This window comes from Eleutherodactylus coqui, chromosome 8 (genome assembly GCF_035609145.1).
Source record: "Eleutherodactylus coqui strain aEleCoq1 chromosome 8, aEleCoq1.hap1, whole genome shotgun sequence".
Classification (NCBI taxonomy): Eukaryota; Metazoa; Chordata; class Amphibia; order Anura; family Eleutherodactylidae; genus Eleutherodactylus; species Eleutherodactylus coqui.
Genome location: NC_089844.1, coordinates 68,903,638 through 68,926,679, shown reverse-complemented (window position 1 = coordinate 68,926,679; position 23,042 = coordinate 68,903,638). Strand labels below are relative to the sequence as shown.

Genomic DNA, 23,042 nt, shown 5'->3' with positions numbered 1-23,042 from the left:
GATGCTGATGTGGAGAAGTCTTCAAAGGGGGCTATCCAACTTGATGGCTTGTCCTCAGGATAGGTCATCAATATTTAATCAATGGAGGTGCGCTGCCAAGGAGTAACACTGATCAACTGATTTGAAAGGTCTGTCCTGTTGGCAATGCTGTGGAGGCATTCCTGTGACATCCTTGTGTGTGCGGCCAAGCATTATCCTGCTGGAAAATGCCTCTTGGGAGTCCTGCAATGAGAAGTAACACATGTGGCTTCAGTATGTCCTGAACATAGCACTGCCATTCTCTCTCGTACCACTGTTAGAGGTTACCGACTGTCGTATGCAATGGCTCCCAGATCATCACACCAGTAGTGGGGGCAGTGTGCACTCCATAGCAAAGGCAGGATTGAGGCACTCACCCCTAGGTCTCCAGACATGAACATGCTTGTTGGATGGTCAGATGATCCTCTCTACTGGTAGTCTGTCGAGGGCGTCCTGAGGGTCACCTTGTGTGCATGCTCACACTCATCCAACTGGTTCCAACACCTTCTAACAGTATGTTCAGAATGGCCTAGGTGGTGAGCAATTCGTCGATACGACCATCCAGCTTCTCACATTCCAATAATACACCCCCTTTCAAACTCTGTTAACTGGGTGAAATCTCTTTGATTGCATCGTAGAGGTGTCTATTGGTCAACAAGCTCCACACAAGCGGGAAAAAAAGTCTACTACACACCGAGATTTTCAGCAAAATGACAACTCTTTCTAGATGCTTGATTTTTTTTTACAAAGAGCATATTTCAGAAATATCACAGTAAGGGCTCCCACACACTTGCGTTTTCGTTTTTTGTTAACACGATTGTCAGTGGGACCTTCTAATGTCAAAAACACAATGCAACGCAGTGCAACTTGCGTTTTTGGTGCATTGCGTTGCGTTTTTAACATTAGAAAGTCCCATTGACAATCACGTTAACAAAAAACGCAAGTGTGTGGGAGCCCTAACAATCAACATACTTATCATTAAAATTCAACTTTAAGTCATTATGCATTTAAACAAAATAAGATGCATAAACCATGTTACCATTAGTTCATCGCAAGACCCAATGAACACTTAGATAGCGCACATAATAGCCAATCCGATATGTGTGCAACAGCAAACCAATAATACATTACCAAAAGAGGGAAAACAGCTGGACAAAAAATATCACAATTTGCGGAATAATTACATTACTCACTGTTCAGATGGCACAATCACTCGGTGATGTGGAACAACAAGTGGGGATCAAAAGAAGAAAGATGTACTCTCCCTATTGCAGATCTACTTGTCCACTCCCTATAAGTGGAGCACCTGCCGTGAAAAGGGTGACCACATGTTTTGATGACTCACCCTACAGTGTCTGCTATGCAGCCCTAAACAAATGCCAGATTACATCACCTTTTCAACCTTTTAAAGCTATTTTGAGTCATTTGTGCTCATTGGGTCTGGCTATGAATTAATGGTGCCATGGTTTTATGCACCTTATTTTTAAATGCATAATGAATAAAAGTTATGTTTTAATGATAAGGATTTGAATACACTGCTGAGATCTCTCCGCTCATGTAATAGTAAAAGGTAATGTACACCGCCCTTATTATTCTGACTACTGTTTTCTATGAAGACCCAGAACCTTATAAATTGTGGCAGGTTGGGATTACTTGCCCAGGATCTCTTGCTTATTTTCCCCTGCCCAGGGGTGGCAGCACTGCAATGATGTCCAGAAACAGGGTAAAGTCCAAATGCTGGTTCCTCCAGCATTGGTATTCAGTTTACAAACAGTCCAGCATATCATATGCAACGTGCAACTGCACACTGTTGTCCACCACAGTGCTCACAGCAACGCATACCGTGTCTTCCAGTGGACCTTCCAGGAAGGTGACTTCGCCCCGACAGGCGATGAGTGAGGGGCCGACTACCCCGTGTCCGCTCTGTGCTTCCAGGTCCCTCACAGACCAGCACCAGGTCTACATAGACCTCAAGCCCCACAGGCCTCATTGGACCTAAGCTCCACAGCTTCAAGGACCATGAGTTTTGTGAGGGAGGGAACATTTAAACTGTGTAGCCGCACCCTTGCAGGTGCAGGTTAACTAAATCAAACACAGTGACTGTGCTCAGAGGCCCTCTACAGGCCACTCTTGCTACTGCACTGTCACAAAATATAGAACAAGAGTGAGTCACAGTACAGACGGGTCAACATATTTTGATCCCTGTTTCTTCTACAAGAATTGTGGTCCTAAAATTTAGCATTTTGTTCCAAAGAAAAAAAATAGCTCCATCCTGAAGATCGAGTTAAAATTGAAACTATGGTTAAAAAAGGGATATTTTCCATTGTAATATTTATTAGGGAGTCTTTCAGAATATCTAATTAATTTTTTATATCTGCAATTTGCTAAGCTGTAGGTTGAATATTGGCAGACTGCTGTGAATGCTAGATCCTCTATGGAAGAAGGGTCAGAGCCAGGGAGCTCTACCTTCTAGGGAACCCAGTAGTGGGATCACCACTGATGAACTAGGGATGGTCCATTTCAGTAATATGCCATTTGCTGCAATTAAATAAAGTTATAATTTTCCATAATTAGTAAAAATCATATGGCAATGAACAGAATAATTGAAATTTTAATTTTGGCGTTAGTCAATCCTAAACTAAGCTGTGTAACAGGCTGCAGGTGCAGAATATGATGTCGGTTATGGAGAGGAATTACACTAGTTCAGTTAAAGAACAATGCTTTCCTGAATGTACAATAAAGAATAATATGGTGATAACATACAACAGTATTATTCGTATACAATACAGTTTATTAACGTTTGATCAACACTAGAATTCAGTCCATACCCTATGAATTGGGTGTTCTTAACCCTTTCCAATCCACTGTCTGACGTCTGAGGACATTATGATTTAAGGCTGTACAGCTCCGATGTTGGAAGACGTCCGTCAGGGTTCTCTTACTGTATATTGCAAGCCTCTCTGCTGTCGGAGCCTATCCAATGTGTCACCTCTTGCAGTACTGGCTTTAGCCAGCAGATAGTGCCGTTGTATAAAGGCAGAAAAAGAGTAAGCCCCCTAGGAAAACCAAGATACAAATTAGATTGGAAAGGGTTAATATTATGCACACAGTCTAGAATTATCACAGTCAATAAATGTTTTACCCTGGCCAATGGTAAATAGCTCTATAGATGGTGGTTGAAAATAGAAGACTCCTGTGAAGTAACTTAGTCTTGCAGGAACTTCAATTAACCAAATGGCTAAACCCACTAACTGAAATATTCAGTGACTGTCCCCAGAACAAATTATTAGTACAGTATCTTTGAAAAGGCCGTACATTAATGAAGTCAAAACAAACCATTTTACTGGTGAAGAGTCTGGGTGATAGTACTCAAGAATACACACCACTGAAACTTGAATATCTGGATACTGGCTGTCGGTCTATCTGCTCTCCCTGATGGTATTTCTCCCAGTGAAGGCTTGTTATTTGTAGTCTGTAATTGACGTTTCCTTGGATGATCAGAAGACCTTCCTCTGTCACTCACATTTTATCAGCTGGGTAGTGCCACTCCAGGAATCCAAGTTGTGCTTTCTCTCTCTCTGGTGCAGGAAAACCCAGTTCCCTAGTAGTGCTGAGACAGCTCACTCCACACAAGGCTCTCTGCTCTCTGTAAAAGCTGCTGAGTCACACCAGAGCTCAGGAACAGGACCTGCCTTTTATACCTAGCCCATCAACCAGTCAAAGGTCAGCAAAAAAGTAAAAAAGACTTATATGGTATATTATATTACTAGATTCCAGACGGAACATGAGTCAACAATGTGACACAGCAGCAAAAAAGGCAAACACAATTCTGGGATGTATTAAGCGAAGCATAGAGTCTAGATCACGTGAGGTACTTATCCCCCTCTACTCTTCCTTAGTCAGACCTCATCTGGAATACTGTGTCCAGTTCTGGGCACCCCACTTTAAAAAAGACATAGACAAACTGGAGCGAGTTCAGAGAAGAGTTACCAAGATGGTGAGCAGTCTGCAAATCATGTCCTATGAGGAACGGTTAAAGGATCTGGGAATGTTTAGCTTGCAAAAAAGAAGGCTGAGAGGAGACTTAATAGCTGTCTACACATATCTGAAGGGTTGTCACAGTACAGAAGGATCAGCCCCACTGGCGTAACTATAGGGGATGCATGGGATGCAGTTGCACCCAGGCCCAGGAGCCTTAGGGGGGCCATAAGGCCTCTCTTCTCCATATAGGGAGCCCAGAACTATGAATAAAGCATTATAGTTCGGGGCCCTGTTACAGGTTTTGCATTGGGGCCCAGAAGCTTCAAGTTACTCCTCTGATCAGCCCTATTCTCATTTGCACAATTAAGGCAATGGGATGAAACTGAAAGGGAGGAGACACAGATTAGATATTAGAAAAAACTTTCTGATAGTGAGGGTGATCAATGAGTGGAACAGGTTACCATGGAAGGTGGTGAGTTCTGCTTCAATGAAAGTGTTCAAACAGAGATTGGACAGACATATGTCTGGTATGATTTAGTGATCATGTATTGAGCATGGGGTTGGACCCGATGACCCTGGAGGTCCCTTCCAATTCTACCATCCCATGATTCTATGAACACAGTTATGTGACCTCTGTAAATGTTCTGTCAGGAATATGTATTTAATCTAGCAATAATATACATAGATATATGCATAGGTAATATCATAGCTAATAGCCCCACCTTCATTTCACACCCTTGAATATCCAGTAAGTTGAGATTTTTTGGTGTTGTGTGCTATCTCAGGGCTGCAAGAAACAAAACCACCAGCAAGCACCATGGTTATTTGTGGTGTCTCTACATGGTCAAAAATTTGGGGGGGAATTGTCAGAGCAACTCTCCATTTAGAGGAGCCGTCAACTGGCATCCCATATGAAAATTACCTAAAATTTCAGATAAGAGTAAAGGATCTTGAGTAGAGATGAGTGAGTATACTCGCTAAAGGCAATTGCTCGAGCGAGCATTGCCTTTAGCGAGTATCTCCCCCGCTCGAGACTGAAGGTTCGGGTGCCGGCGCGGGGGAGCAGTGGGTAGCGGCAGTCAGCAGAAGGGAGCGGGGGTAGGGGGGGGGGAGAGGGAGAGAGAGATCTCCCCTCCGTTCCGCCCCTCTCTCCCCCGCAGCTCCCTGCCCGCTGCCGGCACCCGAACCTTCATTCTCGAGCGGGAAGATACTCGCTAAAGACAATGCTCGCTCGAGCAATTGCCTTTAGCGAGTATACTCGCTCATCTATAATCTTGAGGCACAGAAATACAGTTTAAAAATAAGATTTCCTTCGTGTCACTACGGTGCAACCATACACCATAAGTAAAAGATGGGCATTGTAAACGCTATTCAGTATTTTTTTAACTGTCATCTATGCTTTTTGTAATAACTGATTGCATTTTTGTGTTTAGAATACCTAAGTAATTTTACTATTATGTTTTTGAACAACATGAGCGTTTCTTTGAGGCTAAATGCAATTAAATTCTTTACAAAGTAAACTTCATATTTAAAGAAGCTAATTGTAGAGGCTAGGGTTATTTTGTAAAGCTGTTAGAATGGTTTATCTCTAAGCAATATTGACACCATGATTGCAATATAATGGTTACTATTATTTTCATTGATACTAATTAGCTAGCTAGAAGAAAGCTGCCTGGGAGATATTTTTTTTAACAAGTTGAGCAAGAAATGCCCTGCAGTAATTAGTCTGCATTATTATCTACACAATTGGTGAGATCGCCTTTGAACAAGTAATGAACTTTAGCATTGGAATCCCTGGCTAACAGTGAGCGATCCATAATTAGCCGATTAACTAGATATATTTTTTGCTAAACCAGAGTTGCAGCCATTTCATTCTCACAATCGGTGGGGTTGCCACAGGTCAGACCCTCACCGATCATAAAATGATCGTATATCTTAGTGATATGCCATCACCTTATATGATGGCAATACCCCTTTAAGGCCAGTTTTAAATAAGTGTATTGCACATTGTAGCATGCCTGTTTCCAACTAGAGAGAGTCAGGGTCACCCTCATCAGGGCGAGTGCTCTGTTTTTAGGTCAGATTTCCTGTTTACCCCCTTTTTGATGTCATTATAAACATCTTGTGTCCTCTGCCCTAGTATATTGTGTGTAAATCTGTCTTTTTGGTACAGCATATCACAGTATGTCCAATGCATCCAACTCAGACCTAACACTTAGGGACGACACCTTTTAATAACGGCACCTAGGAGTCCCATTAATGGAGTTGATCCTGCAGCTACTCCAGGAGACGCATAATATTACATTAAATGCATGGACAAACCAGTTCTACAGACCAACTATCCATTCTGGATCATAAAGGAGGACTTGAATGGGAGAGCCCTCTCTGTGATGTTTATATGCTGTGATAGCACATATACACAGAGGATGTCTTTATGGATTTTGAATAGATTATCAAAGAAGCCATATAACACACCCTGGGCCTCTTTTATAACCTACTGATGTATTCTAGCTCATTTTCTGATCTTAAAGAGTGTTTAAAGCGTTACCCTAACATAATGGTGCATTATCGAACAGGTTAATTCTGGGCACTTCTACCTTGGATGTTTTCTCCAGATTCATTTACTAAAATGTTCCTTTGAATTTGAACTTAGATTTTTGCTCAAAATAACTTCAAAGGGAGCCTGGAAGCAAATTTTTGAAATACTGATGGGTTCCTTCATTACAATAAACTGTTTGGCAATAGGGAGAGTCCTGCCAATCAAACCGTGTCAGGCGAAGAAGAAGCTGCAGGGGAGACACCGAGCTGACATATCTTCCCATGCCCTGCTTTTTTTAAATGATATTTTCTCTGAGACTCTGCAGCATATCAGAATAACACATAGTCCAAGGCAATGGAGCAGTCTGTCGATATTTCATGCTGAAGTGGTTAGGGCAGCACAAATCTGCTGACATGTTCCCTTTAAAATATGTTGACATGTACTAATTAGTCTACTTCTTATTGTAGCTTTGTAAAACCTACTACAGTACACATTGTAAAAGTGAGGAAGGATTCTGAGAGGATCTGAAAGCTCGCTGTAACATCATGTTTTTTGTTAGCCATTAAAAGGTATCATATCTACAAGATTACTTGGTTTCTCTTACTGGGAACAATCACATTTTGCTCTACTGGCCAACACCGGACCAAACCTTTTCTGTTAAAATGAATACATAGCAAACAAAGCAAAAGACTAGGCAAAAAACCTTGTAGACTCTAAGGGAACCCTGATCGTTTAGTTTTTACCCTTAACCTCCAAAGGGAGGTATGGACTTTGTTGCCAGAGGCTCCCTAAGGTGCTCAGAGTAGTCTTGGATTGGTAGTGTTGATGCAATATTGGCATACTCAGGAACAAAGCCGATGGTTTTCGTTAGGGAAGCAAGTAAGGATAAGACAGACCAGAGAATGGGATGAGATAGTCTGAAACAGAGTCATGGTTCAGAGCTTGGTGTAGAACAGATGCCAATGAATAATCCCAAGAGCAAAACAGAGAGCAATATCCACGAAAAGGCCATGGTCAAGATTTGGGTTAAACAAGAAGTAGAACCAAGAACAAAAGGACAAGGAACTTGAGTCAGGACAGCATATGAACCTCCATTAGCAGGCAAAGCATGGCAAGACGAATCTCCTTTAAATAGGCTTCCAGCCCAGATGACATTATTAAGCGCCCTTCACCTTAGCAGCCTAATGCCGCCATTGCCACCAAAGCAGAAAAGTCACGGGCTGGACAAGCAAAGAAGGACGTTTCTGGTTGCTAGGACGTGGCTCTCGAATTGGGCAAGGCAACAAAACAAGAAAAATCAATTTTAGATGAGCATTTTGACATATTGGTATATACTTTTGATATGTATAAAAGTCGTAGTTGACACGTTTGAGTTTTGTTTTTTTTTTTTTAAATCTTTTACATTACAACTTTTGATTGAGCTCTTAAAATACTGCTAGCCTTGACTGCTCGTATGTATTTCTGTTCCCACTGCAGACTGGAGAGCAAATCCATGTCAGTTTGCCTCTATCCCAACAGGTCTCAAATGAGGGCAGGTTGTCCATGTCGGAATCCGTGTCTGAATTCTTTGATGCTCAAGAGGTTCTTCTCTCCGCCAGCTCTTCAGAGAATGAAGTGAGTAATGTCCCTTGCCAAATGAGTGTACTAGAAGTAAAGGATTCATAGTTCTTTAGAGGGAATCCAGGCTGATAAGATCAGAGAAGAATACCTGGATTTTTTTATATAATTGTAGCAAATCCTCAGCTGTGAGAATTAATACGTCTGTAGTGGTTTCCAGCCTCTTGATGTATAAAGGATTTTTTTATACTCCTATAATGAAAATGGTGAGAAGTTGAAGCACAAAGCATATTCAACCTTTCCTCGAGGGCCTATTGACCTTAAAGGGGTTTCTGAGATTATAGAAATACTTAAAAATACAAAAACATGTCTGATGGTCTACCAGATGATGCCACCATAACCCAGAAGTAGTTATTTCTCTATTTCATTGTCTTATATGAGAAGTTAAACTGAAACTCTTTAAGGAACCTTTAGACAGAGCCATTGTCGTTCAGATAGTCTTGTTGTAGCATGTGATGACTCTTCATTAGTTGTTTGCCGAAATATTGTTCATAGAGGAGATCTCCATGCAAATTTGTTTGCAACGCGTTCAAATACGAAGGCCTGTGACTTTACACCAGACGAGTTTTGATCAACCAGCGACAATTTTTTTGGTAAGCTGAAATGAAATGACTATCGGCTCATCGCTCTTCACCCTGTCGGTGTCCATGTTTACACTGAACAACTATTGTTTGAATTCTTCCTTCCGAGCGATGATTAGGCTGATAGTCATCCTGTGTAGAGGTACCTTTAGAGTAGTTGTAGTTCTAGTGATTGGTTCCCCAATAACCCCGAAAGAGTGAAAGTATTGGCCCACATTCTTGGTGAAGAGGGAGGTGATTTAGTTATATTCTCCTTTAAGGTAAATTGCAAATTTAAAACAGCACTACAAAAATAACTTTTTTTGGTTGTTTTTAACAGTATATTACATAATTATGAATCGCTGAATAAATAAACAGTAAGGCTAGTTCATACATTGTCGGTCCTTGAAATAAAGTGCAGTAATGAATTAAAGGGAATCTGTCACCATCTTTTTGCAGCTCCGTCTAACGGTAGCACAAGTAGTAATGGGCATGTTGATTACAGTGATATGTCTGCTGTGTGTATCTGTGCAGTAGTTCAGGAGAAACTTGGATTTTATCAGTAGTAGTACATGTATAGAGGACTACAGTAAGTAGTCCTCAATATTCATGAGCTGCAGCTAGCCATGCTCTCTCTACCTTACATTCACTGATTAACAGCTATCTTTCTATGTACAGTAATAGGCAGACAGCAGTCAATCAGTAACTGGATGGCAGGTTGGGCAAGGCTAGCTGCTGTCCAAGAATACCGAGGACTACTTCTTGTAGTCCTCTATGTATGTGCTACTACTGGAAAATGCCAGTTTCTCCTGAACTACTGCACAGATACATACAGCAGACATATCACTGCAATCAGTGTGCTTGTCACTACCATATGCTGCTCTCAGATAGGGTTGTGACGGATGGTGACAGAGTCTCTTTAAGTTGTGCTTATCTGGTTTGTTCTTTTGCTCATAGGCATCAGATGACGAATCCTACATTAGTGATGTCAGTGATAACATCTCTGAAGACAACACCAGTGTTGCTGATAATGTGTCTCGTCAAAGTAATTCCCACATAATATTCTGATTCAGTCTTTTTGTTGTCTCTGTCTCTTGTCGTCCTTTTGCAACTCATATCTGCAGTGGTGGGATATGAATACAGCTTTGTCTTGTAGAGATTAAACCAATATGCTCTCTTGTTAAAGGGACCCTGCCAACCTGGAGAAACAAAGATGTTCGAACCACTGCTCCCACTAGTTGATGCACATTGTACATAACGTGTTCCCCAATTAGAGATGAGCGAGCACTAAAATGCTTGGGTGCTCGTTACTCGAGTCGAACTTCCCGCGATGCTCGAGGGTTCGTTTCGAGTAACGAACCCCATTGAAGTCAATGGGCGACCCGAGCATTTTTGTATATCGCCGATGCTCGCTAAGGTTTTCATTTGTGAAAATCTGGGAAATTCACAAAAGTGATGGGAACGACACAGCAACGGATAGGGCAGGCGAGGGGCTACATGTTGGGCTGCATCTCAAGTTCCCAGGTCCTACTATAAAGCCACAATAGCGGCAAGAGTGCCCCCCCCTCCCAACAATTTTTACTTCTGAAAAACCCTCATTAGCAATGCATACCTTAGCTAAGCACCACACTACCTCCAACAAAGCACAATCACTGCCTGCATGACACTCCACTGCCACTTCTCCTGGGTAACATGCTGCCCAACCGCCCATTTCAGTAATAGTAGCAGTCAAGACAGGCCCCGGTAACAATTCCGAAGCAGCAGTATAGGGGGAGCACAGTATTAGTTCCATTTCAGTAGTAGTAGCAGTCTAGACAGGCCCCAGTAACATATCACTAGCAGCAGTATAGGGGGAGCACAGTCTTAGTTCCATTTCAGTAATAGTAGCAGTCAAGACAGGCCCCAGTAACAATTCCGAAGCGCAAGGCTGGGTATTAATGAGCGACTACTACCCCCAGCAGACACGCAGTAAACTGTACACGGTCACAGGCAGCCTAAAGATTTTTTTTTTCCAATTTTTTTGAAAAAGCCCACTGGCTATATAGCCAGTATACCTCTTTCCCTGTATCACTGTCCCTGCCTCACCAGTACTGCCCCTATACTCAGTAAAAATGACTGCAGACTGAGGACGCTATGGTCTGCTAAAAGCAGCCTCAACAGTACTGCACACGGTCAGATGTGGCCCTAAGAAGGACCGTTGGGGTTCTTGAAGACGAAGATAACAGCCTAACACTCTCCCTATAGCAGCTACAGCAAGACGGCACTTTCCCTAATGTCTCTCAGCATGCATCTGTGGCGAGCCGCGGCCAGCCCCAGTTTATATACTTGGGTGGCACCTGATCTCCCCTACCACTCACTGCAGGGGGGTGGGATAGGGCTGGAACTTCACAGGAGGAAGTTGTAATGCCTTCCCTGTGTTTATATTGGCCAGAAAACGGCGCAAACTTTTCTGGGAAGAAAATGCAAGTGACTCGAACACCGCGTGGTGCTCGTCTCGAGTAACGAGCATCTCGAGTACCCTAATACTCGAACAAGCATCAAGCTCGGACGAGTACGTTCGCTCATCTCTATCCCCGATAGTAAGCCCTACCCTGATAATAAGCCCTACCTAAAAAAATAAGCCCTAGCGACACTACATGAAAAAGACCCAAAACAATACTCACCTAGTAGACGGCGTTTCGGTCCTTCGCACTCGGCTGTTTCGCTGCTGCAGTCTTCCATTTCCTGAATGCAGACAGAGTATTTTTTCCTGGTAGTGGAGTATGAATACCCCGCCTCCAGCAAGCGATTGCTTTGATTTGTTCATCGAGCTCCGTGTCAGCCAATTAGAGCCGGCGCTCGATTAACCAATCACAGCCATTTAATGATGTCATTCAATGAATGGCTGTGATTGATTAATAGGCTGATGCGGCGCTCAATTAACCAATTAGAGCATTAGCTTGCTTTAGGCGGGGTATTTAAGCCCCGCTATCAGGAAGAACTGCTCTGTCAGCGTTCAGGACTACACGGAAGCCTGCAGCAGCAATGAAGACCAGCACAAGGGTCTCGTCTTCTAGATGATTATTTTAAGACCCTGTACCTCTTTTGGGGCAAAAAATAATATAAGACAGTGTCTTATTTTCGGGGAAACACAGTGGTATACATCAGTAGTCTAAGATCCCACATGCTGCTCTAAGTGGTCAGCATTGTCCATGTGGACAGCAATGGGTAATCAAAGCAGGTGCAGTGTCTTATGTCACTAACGATGCAAATTAATGCCCAGTATGTATTAGGCAATCAGAGAAGCTGGTGTGACCATCTTTGTTTCTCCAGGTATGGGGGGTCACTTTCATCTGTACAGGTCACTGTATAGTCCATGTTTGCATTTTTTAGATGTTCTTAAGACACTTCTAGGTTTTTAACATTTTTGTTTTGTCATCCAGTTCTCAATGGAGAACTTTTAGGTGGTGCATTCCGAACAGGACGAAGAACCAGTCTACCTGCTCCTTCGCCTGATACCAGCAATATCAATTTATGGAATATTTTACGGAATAACATTGGCAAAGACTTGTCCAAAGTCTCCATGCCTGTAGAATTGAATGAACCACTTAATACCTTACAGCACCTTTGTGAAGAATTAGAGTACAGTGAACTGTTAGATAAGGCTGCAGACATAGATGATCCTCATGAACGCATGGTACAGTATATCAGTATCACTGGGATATCTATCATATATATAAAACATCCATTAGGATTGAAAGTGAACTTCTTATGTCCTATGAGCCACATAAACTAAAGCTATGCGCTCATAAGAGAGGCTGTTTAGTCCAAAGGTGTGATATTTTTTTTTTGTACCTCCCCATTGTCTCACTGTCTGTCCGCAAAGCTACCAGTCAGTGGTGGGTTTCTGAGTGGTGAGTGAAGGAATAGGGAGGCCGGTAACTATAGAACTCACACCCGTGGACTTAACAGCCCCTCTTTCGTGAGTTCATAACTTTAATTTATTGGGTTCAGAGGACATTACAGGTTTCCTTAAACCCCTTCCAATCCACTGTCTGACGTCTAAAGACATGATTTAAGGCTGTACAGCTCCGATGTTTGAAGACGTCCGTCGGGGTTTTCTTACTGTATATTGCCAGCCTCTCTGCTGTCGGAGCCTATCCAACGTGTCACCTCATGCAGTACTGGCTTTAGCCAGCAGATAGCGCCGTTGTATAACGGCAGAAAAAGTGTAAGCCACCTAGGAAAACCAGGATACAAATTGGATTGGAAAGGGTTAAAGGGGTATTCCAGACATTTACTATCCCTCAGGATAGGTCATCAATAGGTGATTGATGGGAAGCTGACACTCAGGATCCTTGCTGATCAGATTATCCTTCGGCCGCTGGCAGTACAGCAGGGCTGGGCAACCATATTGGTGATCAGGGCTGGAAGTGCAACAGATGGCTTCACTTCCACTAAAATTAATGGCAATGATGCCTTCTATTACACTTGCTACTCTGACTACAAGGAGACTTTGAAGTCTAATAGAAGGCATCATTCCCATTGATTTCAATGTGAGTAAAACCACGTATTACACTTTTGGTTCTAACCACCAGTGCAAATATTCGCTAGGCCGGAGGATCAGCTGACCGGCGGGTACTGAGCATAGGTCATCAATAATACATGCCTGGAATACCCCTTTAAATACTGAGAACACTTCAATTGCAATATGAAAGGTATCTACTGACCCAATAATTAATCTTTACCGATCCCTATGGTCAATTTGTTCATGGTGCCCCATTGATCAGTGCTATATCTTCTTCACTGGAGATCTTTTTGTGAAATTAATGATACATAAGCCACAGAATGCATGACAGACTTCACTGTGTCATGGCAATAATAATGGAAGGCCTAAAGTCTTTCTATCTTACTTTATGTTACTATACTTATATATGGATGCTTTTAAATTGAAGCAAAAAGCTTTACAGATATTTTCCCAGAGAGGTTCAGGTTGTAGAACAGTGACCTTGCATAACGTTGACCGTTAAAAGACCCTGTTAATACCCGCACATTTCGATTTTTCATCGTGGGTTCAAGTATTTTTGATTGCAAAAATAGCGCAGTCTACAGTTCTATTCTTGCCGCCAAACTACTGGAAGCCCAATGAAAACGAGCCAGCACGGTGCAATCAGGGCAGTTATACCCTGAATCGAAGGACGTATATGCCAAACTTAGGCTATGTTCACTTCTGCTTAAGGGGAATTCGTTTTCCTGTTCCATTATTGGAGGAAGAATGAAAAATCCCTTGGCTAAACAGACCTGTTTTATGATGGAACTGAGTGTCGCAGAATGGACCACATTGACTATAATGGGGTCCATTTGGTTTCCGTTTGGCCATTCAGCATTTTACCGGCTGAAAAAGTCTTGTATGCAGGACTTTTTCATCCAGCACTTCATTCCGATTCTGTGATGGAGCCTACGAATGCAGATGTGCACATAGCCTTATGGTAGTAGCTAGGGGTGCAGTATTCTACCTGTAATTGTCATTACAACCTATAGCAAAGGCAGGTAATGCAGTATATATTTCACCCTTTTAGGCCTCGTTCACATGAGCGTTGTTTTAGTGCATTAGACGCGCTTGAAAAGATGGCGTCTATTAGAACCAATGGTTTCCTATACAAGAGTTAATATGTTTAGACGCGCTAAATTCTCTCACCAATCAATGATAGGACATGCGACTGCAAAGCTCGCATATATGGTACATGGTGAGAGAAAAGATAGGACCTAACCTATTTTTGGTGCATGCTTTCCATAAACTCCTATGGGAGCTGGAAAACATGCACTACACACCTCGGATTGTGTGAACAGGCTAATTAAAATAGCTGGAATTCACCCGTTCATGCGATCTTTAGTGCAGTATAGCCGCGATCTTTTTCACGTGCCTATACTGCGCACGAACAGCGCTTGTGTGAACCAGGCCTTACACATGATCTCAGACTGGCAGTGTTTCTAGGCTTCCAACTTCCTTTGGCAGCTTTTAGTAGATAGATTTTCTGATTAATCTCGGATTTGTTGATTCACAAATTGTGGCAATTTTGTCAAAATTGGTACTTTAGCAAAGTATAGCTGCTACAGAGGAGGACAAATCAATTTTTTTTTAGTTATCTCAAAGGTGGTCTTGTTCTCACTAGAGGGCAATGTATTCCCTTCATCATTGATAACATCCATCTAATCCAAATCTGATTAGTCAAACTAGTGATTGGAGATATCGACTCACTTGTTAAATAGATGGAACTGGGAAACTCCTACGGTCATGAAGGCATGAAGTTCTAAGGCAATTCTATTGAAATGTACAAAATCTCATTACATTGCTGTACTGATGATGTATTCAAGTATCTCCGAATGTTGACATCAGGTTCTAACATTGTGTCAAGGTAAATTAAGATTTGTACTCTCTCTTTCAGGCCCTTATTGCTGCATTTGCAGTCTCAGGATATGCTGCCACATATTACCGAGCCGGGAGCAAGCCTTTCAACCCTGTGCTCGGTGAGACTTATGAATGTGTAAGAGAGGACAAAGGATTTCGATTTTTTTCCGAACAGGTGAAGTTGATCAGTGACACCAGAATATAATAGAGCTTTTACCTTCCTTACAGAACAACTGTCATCCAAGAGCTGGGATGGCAGAATTGACTACAATTTTCCCAACATGCTTCTAACATTAAGAGTAAAGTACATTATAATGCAGAATACTCCAGAGACACCACGCTGCATTTTAATAATTGCTTTAAAAGTTGTTTATAGATTGAATTTGTGCAGTATGCCATCAAACTAAATGAATGTAAAAATATGACGGTTCTTAGAATTCAGAACCTAAATGACTCTTCTTTCATCTTTACACGTGTGAACGTTACTAAATGCATAGTATTATGATTTAAATTACTGGGTTGTATATTTCTTGCAATTAAAGCTAAAATTACTAAACCTAAACCTGGATGGAGAATTCTGTAACCCTAGAGGTCTCCCATTGGCTGCACCGACAGCATATTTTTGATCAGCCACAAGGATGCTTATACAGCAGTTTGTCTATAGACTGTTTTTATGCAAATAAAATGGAAGAATACCTCTGCAGCGCCACCTATTGGATGGCAGCATTCCTGCAAATCAATGTCTGACCCTTTATACAGGTCTTTTAACAATGATTGGGAATTGGCCAAAAGCCAGAAAACCATACAGACAGCTGTTTCGGGATTTTTGCCCCCATCAGTGTTGTAGTAGATTTCTGGCTTAGCTAGTGAGAGACTTATGACGTGAGTCGGGAAGAGTATCATCTCTCTTTAAGGAGAGCATCTAGAAGGTATGTGACAAGACACCTAGGAGGGAAGTGAGGAGACTTATAAGGCAATGCAAGCTCCTTCGGGAATCCATTCCCTTTAAGTCGGTTGCTCATTTTCAGCCATTCCCCCACATTTCTAAAGATAAACTCACTAGACTTCCTTATTATTATGGGGCTTCTGTGTGTCGTGGAAATAGAATAGGATTGAAATTTGTTATGTATCCATAAAAGATGCTAGCTGTTCATGAATTTTAGCTATGTCGTCAGCGAAAAGCTAAAAGTCAGGTTGGCGACTCTGATCTGTAGACAGCACTTCTACATGACAATCACAGATAGGTGGCGCTAAAGAGACAATTTTATTCTAGCAGGGGGAGAGCTGTTTTGAATACTTTTTTCCAGGTAGCATTGCCCTAACAAGTCTATACCAGCTGGATTTCTGCATGAAGAATCAGTACTGTCGAGAAATAATACAAGATACATACATTTAGCGGTACTATTATATGGATGTGCGCACGACAGAGTATGTCTTGGTTTTTGGGGAGAGGTCAGATATAATAGGCGGGGGCACACTACATGCCCACCACTACCAAGTCTCAATGGCCGTGGTTTCTGGATTAACTCAACATTGAAGAATGAGATAAAGCGTGCAGTTGCCGGTTCCTCTCCTATACGGGAAGATAACCGTTGAACAACTAGCCCTCGGAACATGACGCTGGACCAGGAGACAGGACAGTAAGTATAGAACTCTTTTTTTTCCAGCAGGTTAAAAGGCAAGTCTACCCGTTTTACTGCCAACCGGCAGCTTCTCTAGGCCATATTAATGCAAGTTAAAGTATGGACATCTATGTCTTGACAGGCAGGTGCAGCAGAGTAGCGCGTCAGAAGTCAGCAACACCACTCCTCCGCAACCACTGAAAAAAGAATGGAAAATAGTATGAATAAATAGAAAAAAACAACATACATGGCCAAAATCACAATATTACTGATTTAATCTATTATTTAAGTTGGAATAAAAAGCTAAAACTTCGTATTCATTCCAAAATAATATAAATTAAATAGATGAAAAATATATAAACATTTTATTATACATATTTTTTATCTATTTGTACCCTTCTGTCAAGACAATAATGTCCGTGCATTAACATGGCCTGAAGAAGCTGCTGGTCCTTGGAAGTGAAACACAGACTTGCCTTTTAACCTGCTGCAAAAAAAAATTGTATACTTACTTTCTGTCTCCTGGTCTAGCGCCATGTTGTATTCTGAGCACTACTTTCTCTGGTGAGCAACTAATTCTAGCAGGTCTGGTTTATATAATCCTCTGCAATAAGCTCCAAGTGTCCATTTATGAATGTGCAGCTATATAATATAGTAGTTTTGAGTTCTCCAGAGCAGAAAACGTATTTTGCAGTGCCTTAAAGGGGTTTTGCCACTACAACAAAACCCCGTCCACTTGCTCGGCCAAGCCTAAATTAAAAAAGAGGGCATACTCACCTGTCCTGGAGCCCTGGGAAGCAGCTGAGAGCACTGCCGGTATCAGCGGAGACTTCCAGGTTGACGGCCCGGCGGAAGTCAGGTGTCGTCTGTGGCCAATCAGCTGCTTCCCGGGGGTCCAGGATAGGCGAGTATGCTCTCTTTCCTCTTTTTTTATTTAGGCCGGGCTGAGCAGGTTGACAGGGTTTTGTTGTAATGACAAAACCCCTTTAAAGAGCTATGTACACCCATATGACTAACGGGCCAAATCATTTTTTAACACAACTGCTGTTTTATCAGCTCAGCCATTTCTGTTGTAAGACCGTATTCTGTTTTTTTTTTTTCAGGTTAGCCATCACCCCCCAATTTCTGCCTGTCACTGTGAGTCAAAGAATTTTGTCTTCTGGCAAGGTAATGGCGATGATAATCTGCTATTTAAGAACAATAATAGGAAGGTTTGGGGTTTTAGAGTTCGTATGAACTACCATGTTTTATCGAAAATAAGACCCTGTCTTACGTTAATTTTTGCCCCCAAAAGACGCCATAGGTCTTATTTTAGGGGGATGTTTCATTATACTTACATAGCAGGCTCGGTCGGGTCCTCCCACTGCTCTCCGGAGCTCCAGTGCACTTGATTCAGTCCTCAGCTGCTGACAGAAGATCGCTTCCTAGTTGCAGGAATCATAAATCCCGCCTCCAGGGAGCAATGGCCCTGATTGGTTCTCGAGCGTTGCTCAGCTAATCAATGCAGCGCTCGATGAACTAATGCAATACCTATGATTGGTTCATCAAGCAACACATTGAATGGCTGAGCAGCGCTTGAGAACCAATCACAGCCAGTCAATGCCGCCCTCAGCCAACTGATAAATCCTGCCTCCATGAAGCGATGGCTGTAATTGCTTGAGCGCCCGTGCTCAGCCATTTACAGCCATTGCTTTGTGAAGGCAGGATTTATGAACTAACAAAGCAGCGACTCAGCAACGTCAAAAATCTTCCTCCAGGAAGTGATGGCTGTGATTGGTTCTTCGAGAGCTGCTCAGACAGTTAATGCAATGCTTATATATACACATTTATTTTATTCTGTATTTTTTTTCCTTATCTTTGTACACTTTTTCCCATTTATGTCCCCATAATGCCAAACAAGACCCCTGGGGGTTATTCACATTATCCTTATTATTAATTTTTCCACTGTAACTGGAGCATCTATAGGAGCTGCAGTTACAGAGAAAAACATTCTCCTATAGTGACAGTAGTCACTGTCAGAGCTGGTCAGCGGTCTGCTAAGACCCTGCAGCACTGCTGTGGGCACCTGGTGATCACTTGATCACTGAGTCAAATATCGGAAGCGGCACTTCTGCTTTCTCTATTCACTGTATAGCTCATTGAGCGCCATGTAGGTTGAAGAGAGAAGGCAGAAATGGTTAAAAACCTTCTGCTCCGGGTCCTCAGCTCTGACTGATATCTGAGGACCTGACCTGCTCCTGCTACATTGCAGAAGCAGGAGCTTTAATCCCGCACCGTATTTTTACTATCAGCTGGGATTAAAGCCCAGGGCTAAGCACTATAAACTTACAGCGTTTGGTCCTTATGGGGTTTGGTCCTTATTGGGAAAAAAACTTGTGAATTATCCTAAGGGTAAGTTGTCAGTAGTTAATTGCTGGGAGCCACCTCTTGAGATCCCTGGTGAAGTCAATGGAAGCTGTCCGATCCACGGCCCTTCCACAGTTGACATGGTGGAAAGGTTACGGATTCCGCATCATCGCTAGGCAAGGATGTGGGAAAAATAGGAGTTTGAGCAAAAAGTCTGTACTGCGCATGTCCGACAGCGAGCCAGATGAAAACAAAAGTGACAGGGTACGCATGGACACCTGTGTGCAGGCGGCCTAATAGTCGCTTCAGCTACCATTTATTCCAATGGTAGTGAGGCTGGCTAGGGCACTTCCACTGCTGTCCCCTATGACGCACGTCGGGCCCTCTGCATTGACAGCTGACCAGGTGAACAGTTCATCGCTGGCGACCCACCACTTGGGATCCCTTAATTACTGAAGATCTATCCTGTGAATAGGTCATCAATAGTTTTTGCCCGGAAAACCCATTTAAAACACTGATTTTGGGGACATTCTGGGATCTGTGCAGAGAGGAACAGGCGTGTTCACACTTGTCTACATAGCGCCCACCTATGCATAACAAAGAGGACCTATCGCAGTTATTCAGAATAGACACAAGACCTAGACCCAGCATGGAGCATGCCAACCACAGTGAATTACTTAAGCTTTGTACAAGAACTCTTATTCCACAATTCGTACGCACGCAGACATGTACCTTTTGTATATGCTATGTGACATGCTTTAATAGATGACAAATAAAGGAGAACTCTTTAATTTCCAATGTAGAATTCTGCTTGCTTTGATTGAAGGAAGTAACATACAGATGCTGTGTATTTTTTATGGAGTGTGTTGCCTTCTTTTTGGAACAATATGACCATAATATCTTCCGATCGAGCATATGAGATGGTATAAAAAAATGGACATTGGCTAACGTTAGCTCCTTATACAAGACCTTCTGAACATGTCATAACTGATATACATGGGAAATGTACTGATATGAATGAGGTCTTAATGATCCCTTTCATTACTTGAATTTTTCTGTTTATATTGTTTTTGAGATGATTGATTAACATAAATCTTGATTTTCAGATGTCAGATGGAAAAATAAATTTTGGGGAAAATCCATGGAAATACTGCCTTTTGGAACAGTGAATGTTACCCTCCCAAAGTGAGTCTGTCTGTCTGTCTATCTCATCGATTTATCTGATCTATCTATCTATCTATCTATCTATCTATCTATCTATCTATCTATCTATCTATCTATCTCATCTATCCTACCTTATCTATCCGATCTTATCTATCCGATCTCATCTATCCGATCTCATCTATCCGATCTCATCTATCCGATCTCATCTATCTAATTACCTGTCTATCTCATATCCATCCATCTCTCCCTCCTTCCCCAGACTTCTGGACCTGTCTAGAGATGAGCAAGCATGCTCGGTTAAGGAAATTACTCGAGCGAACATCGGCATTTTCGAGTAGCTGCCTGCTCGTCCAAAAATATTCGGGGGGGGGGGGGGGGCGGTGAGCAGGGGGGAGGCGGGGGGAGAGAAAGAGATCTCCCCCCCCCCCCCCAACCCCCCGTTCCACCCCGCCGCCCCCGAATCTTTTCGGACGAGCAGGCAGTTACTCGAAAATGCTCGCTCGAGTAATTTCCTTAACTGAGCATGTTCGCTCATCTCTAGACCTGTCCATTACTAGAACTAAATTCCCTAAATATTTTCTCAAAATGTAAAAAAGTTGCTCCACCTGGGAATTTGCCCCGGCCATCCAATGTATGGTAGAGTTGGAAGGGACCTCCAGGATCATCGGGTGCAACCCCCTGCTCAATGCAGGATCCTGTTCAGTTTTATTACGTAGGTGCTTTAGTTACTACATCGGAGAAGGATGAGTTTTTGCACTGTTGATTGACACGAGGGCCGTGTTGTATAGTACCAGAATGAACCACAAGATAACTTGAATTTGCCTCTAAGAGAGTAAAAATATTTACATGACAGATTTCCTCTCTACAACAGCTCACTCCAACTAATTAACACTAATCTCCACCTTTCTAATTATCTCCCCAGCTGCTGACATTCAGATTCATGAATCTGAACAAGGGTTTCTGCTGCAGGGATTTACCCAAGTACTTTGTCAACCGTCCCAGTATTTTTCTTTTGGTTATTGGCAGCAATCATGACAACCGACATAGTTTAATACTGCACCGAGGTGAATGCTTCATATGCTCAGCAATGTCAGCCAAAGTGCCAACCCAATAACCGTGAAAGCCACAGAGCCCCTATTGTGGTGACAGTCCCAGCAAAGTTTAACATGACTTTTTTTAATGTGTAATGCTAACTTTCTTTGTCACAGTTTGTTTCTGAGTTACTTTACAATGGGTTTTGTTGTATTAGGATAAGAGAACAATAGTATTTTAATGGCTTATGATAGGTTGTCTCAGAACATTATTACATACAAGTTAAACTTTGCTATATATGTAATCTGTTACTTATTGCTCTTGCTTTGAATATATCTACAATCCCATATAGAAGTGTCCCAATGAATCTGGGAGGCATGGGGCACACAGGCTATCATATTAAATGTCAAAAATCAATGTCTGTTAAGAGATAATATACATGTACTGTAAATTATAATATTGGAAGTTACTGAGGAGTTCCGAAACTATATAAAAGTATGAGGCTGCAGATCTGTGCATTAATACATGTTACAGAATACTGAGGTGCTTCGCCAAGTAAATGAGGCTAGGATGCAATACCAGGCAAAGCCCATGGGCAAGAGTGGAGCTGTTTCTAGGGAAAAAATGTTGTTCCTGGTCTCTTATATCTCCTTTAGGCCTCGTTTACACGGGCGACACGGCATCACCACAAGAAAATCGCAGTGATATCGCTTTGCTTCTTGCGGTGATACCGCGATTTTGTAGCACCACATGCGAAGATTTTTGGGGTGGGGGGCTTGATATATGGGTTCTACTTCAAAAATAAGCTCTAGCTGCAGAAAAAAAAAGTATACATCACCTTAGAAGCCCTGTCCGGCTCCACAACAGCTTCTTCCTGGTCCCCAGAACTGGGCTTCTTCATCTCTTCTGGCCGGGGATTAAAAAATCTCCACCTGCTGGAAGCGCTGGCTGTGATTGGCTGACACTTAGCCAATCACAGCCAGCGCTTGATGAATGGCTGTGATTGGTTTATTGAGTACTGGCTGTGATTGGTTCATCAAGCGCTGGCTGTGATTGGCTAAGCGCCAGCTAATCAGAGGCAGCGCTTTTTCAATCCCCGACCAGAAGAGATAAAGAAGAACAGTGCCGAGGAGAAGCTGCAGCGCAGCCCCTGGACAGCACTTCACTACACTAAATCACTGAGCGAGCATACTCGCTAAGGGCAATTGCTCGATCGAGCATTGCCCTTAGCGAGTACCTGCCCGCTCGAGAACAAAGATGTGGCTGCCGGCGGCGGGCGGGGAGCGGCAGGGGAGAGCGGGGAGGAATGGAGGGGAGATCTCTCCCTCTCTCCCCCCTGCTCACTGCCGCAACTCACCTCTCACCCGCGCTGGCACCCGAACCTTTGCTCCCGAGCGGGGAGATACTTGCTAAGGACAATGCTCGATCGAGTAATTGTCCTTAGCGAGTATGCTCGCTCATCTCTATTAAAATCCCATGCATTTTCCATATTTTTGTCTACCCCATGTATTTTTGAAGAGAAAGCATAAACGACAAAAGTTTCATGTCAGTTAGGTTCACATAGCTGTATGCATGCTTAACCTGAAAATCTCAGTCGCAAGACACACCCACCTATGTGCTGTCTGAGCTGCTCAGACCTCGGCATTGCATGTGCTAATCTCATCCCTGATGCAATGAGAATAGGAAATTCTGTGATTTCTCTCACGCGGACCATCAGTGGTCTGCCTGAAAGATCGATTGTCTAAAAAACTTCATAGGGTTATCATTTCCATATG

At 42.6% G+C, this 23,042-nt stretch overlaps 1 protein-coding gene across 4 annotated transcripts in view; it reads left to right on the top strand.

The window, feature by feature from the left end:
- Positions 1-23,042, top strand: part of OSBPL6 (oxysterol binding protein like 6) — a 257,243-nt gene that overhangs the window by 216,739 nt on the left and 17,462 nt on the right. For 3 of the 4 annotated variants that reach the window (XM_066575780.1, XM_066575776.1, XM_066575777.1), the window contains 6 exons: positions 8,015-8,152; positions 9,673-9,760; positions 12,138-12,391; positions 15,141-15,278; positions 17,829-17,892; positions 20,178-20,256. In XM_066575780.1, the coding sequence (XP_066431877.1) occupies positions 8,015-8,152; positions 9,673-9,760; positions 12,138-12,391; positions 15,141-15,278; positions 17,829-17,892; positions 20,178-20,256 (761 nt within the window). The remainder of the gene's footprint in view (positions 1-8,014; positions 8,153-9,672; positions 9,761-12,137; positions 12,392-15,140; positions 15,279-17,828; positions 17,893-20,177; positions 20,257-23,042) is intronic. The other variant, XM_066575778.1, reaches the window with a different exon arrangement.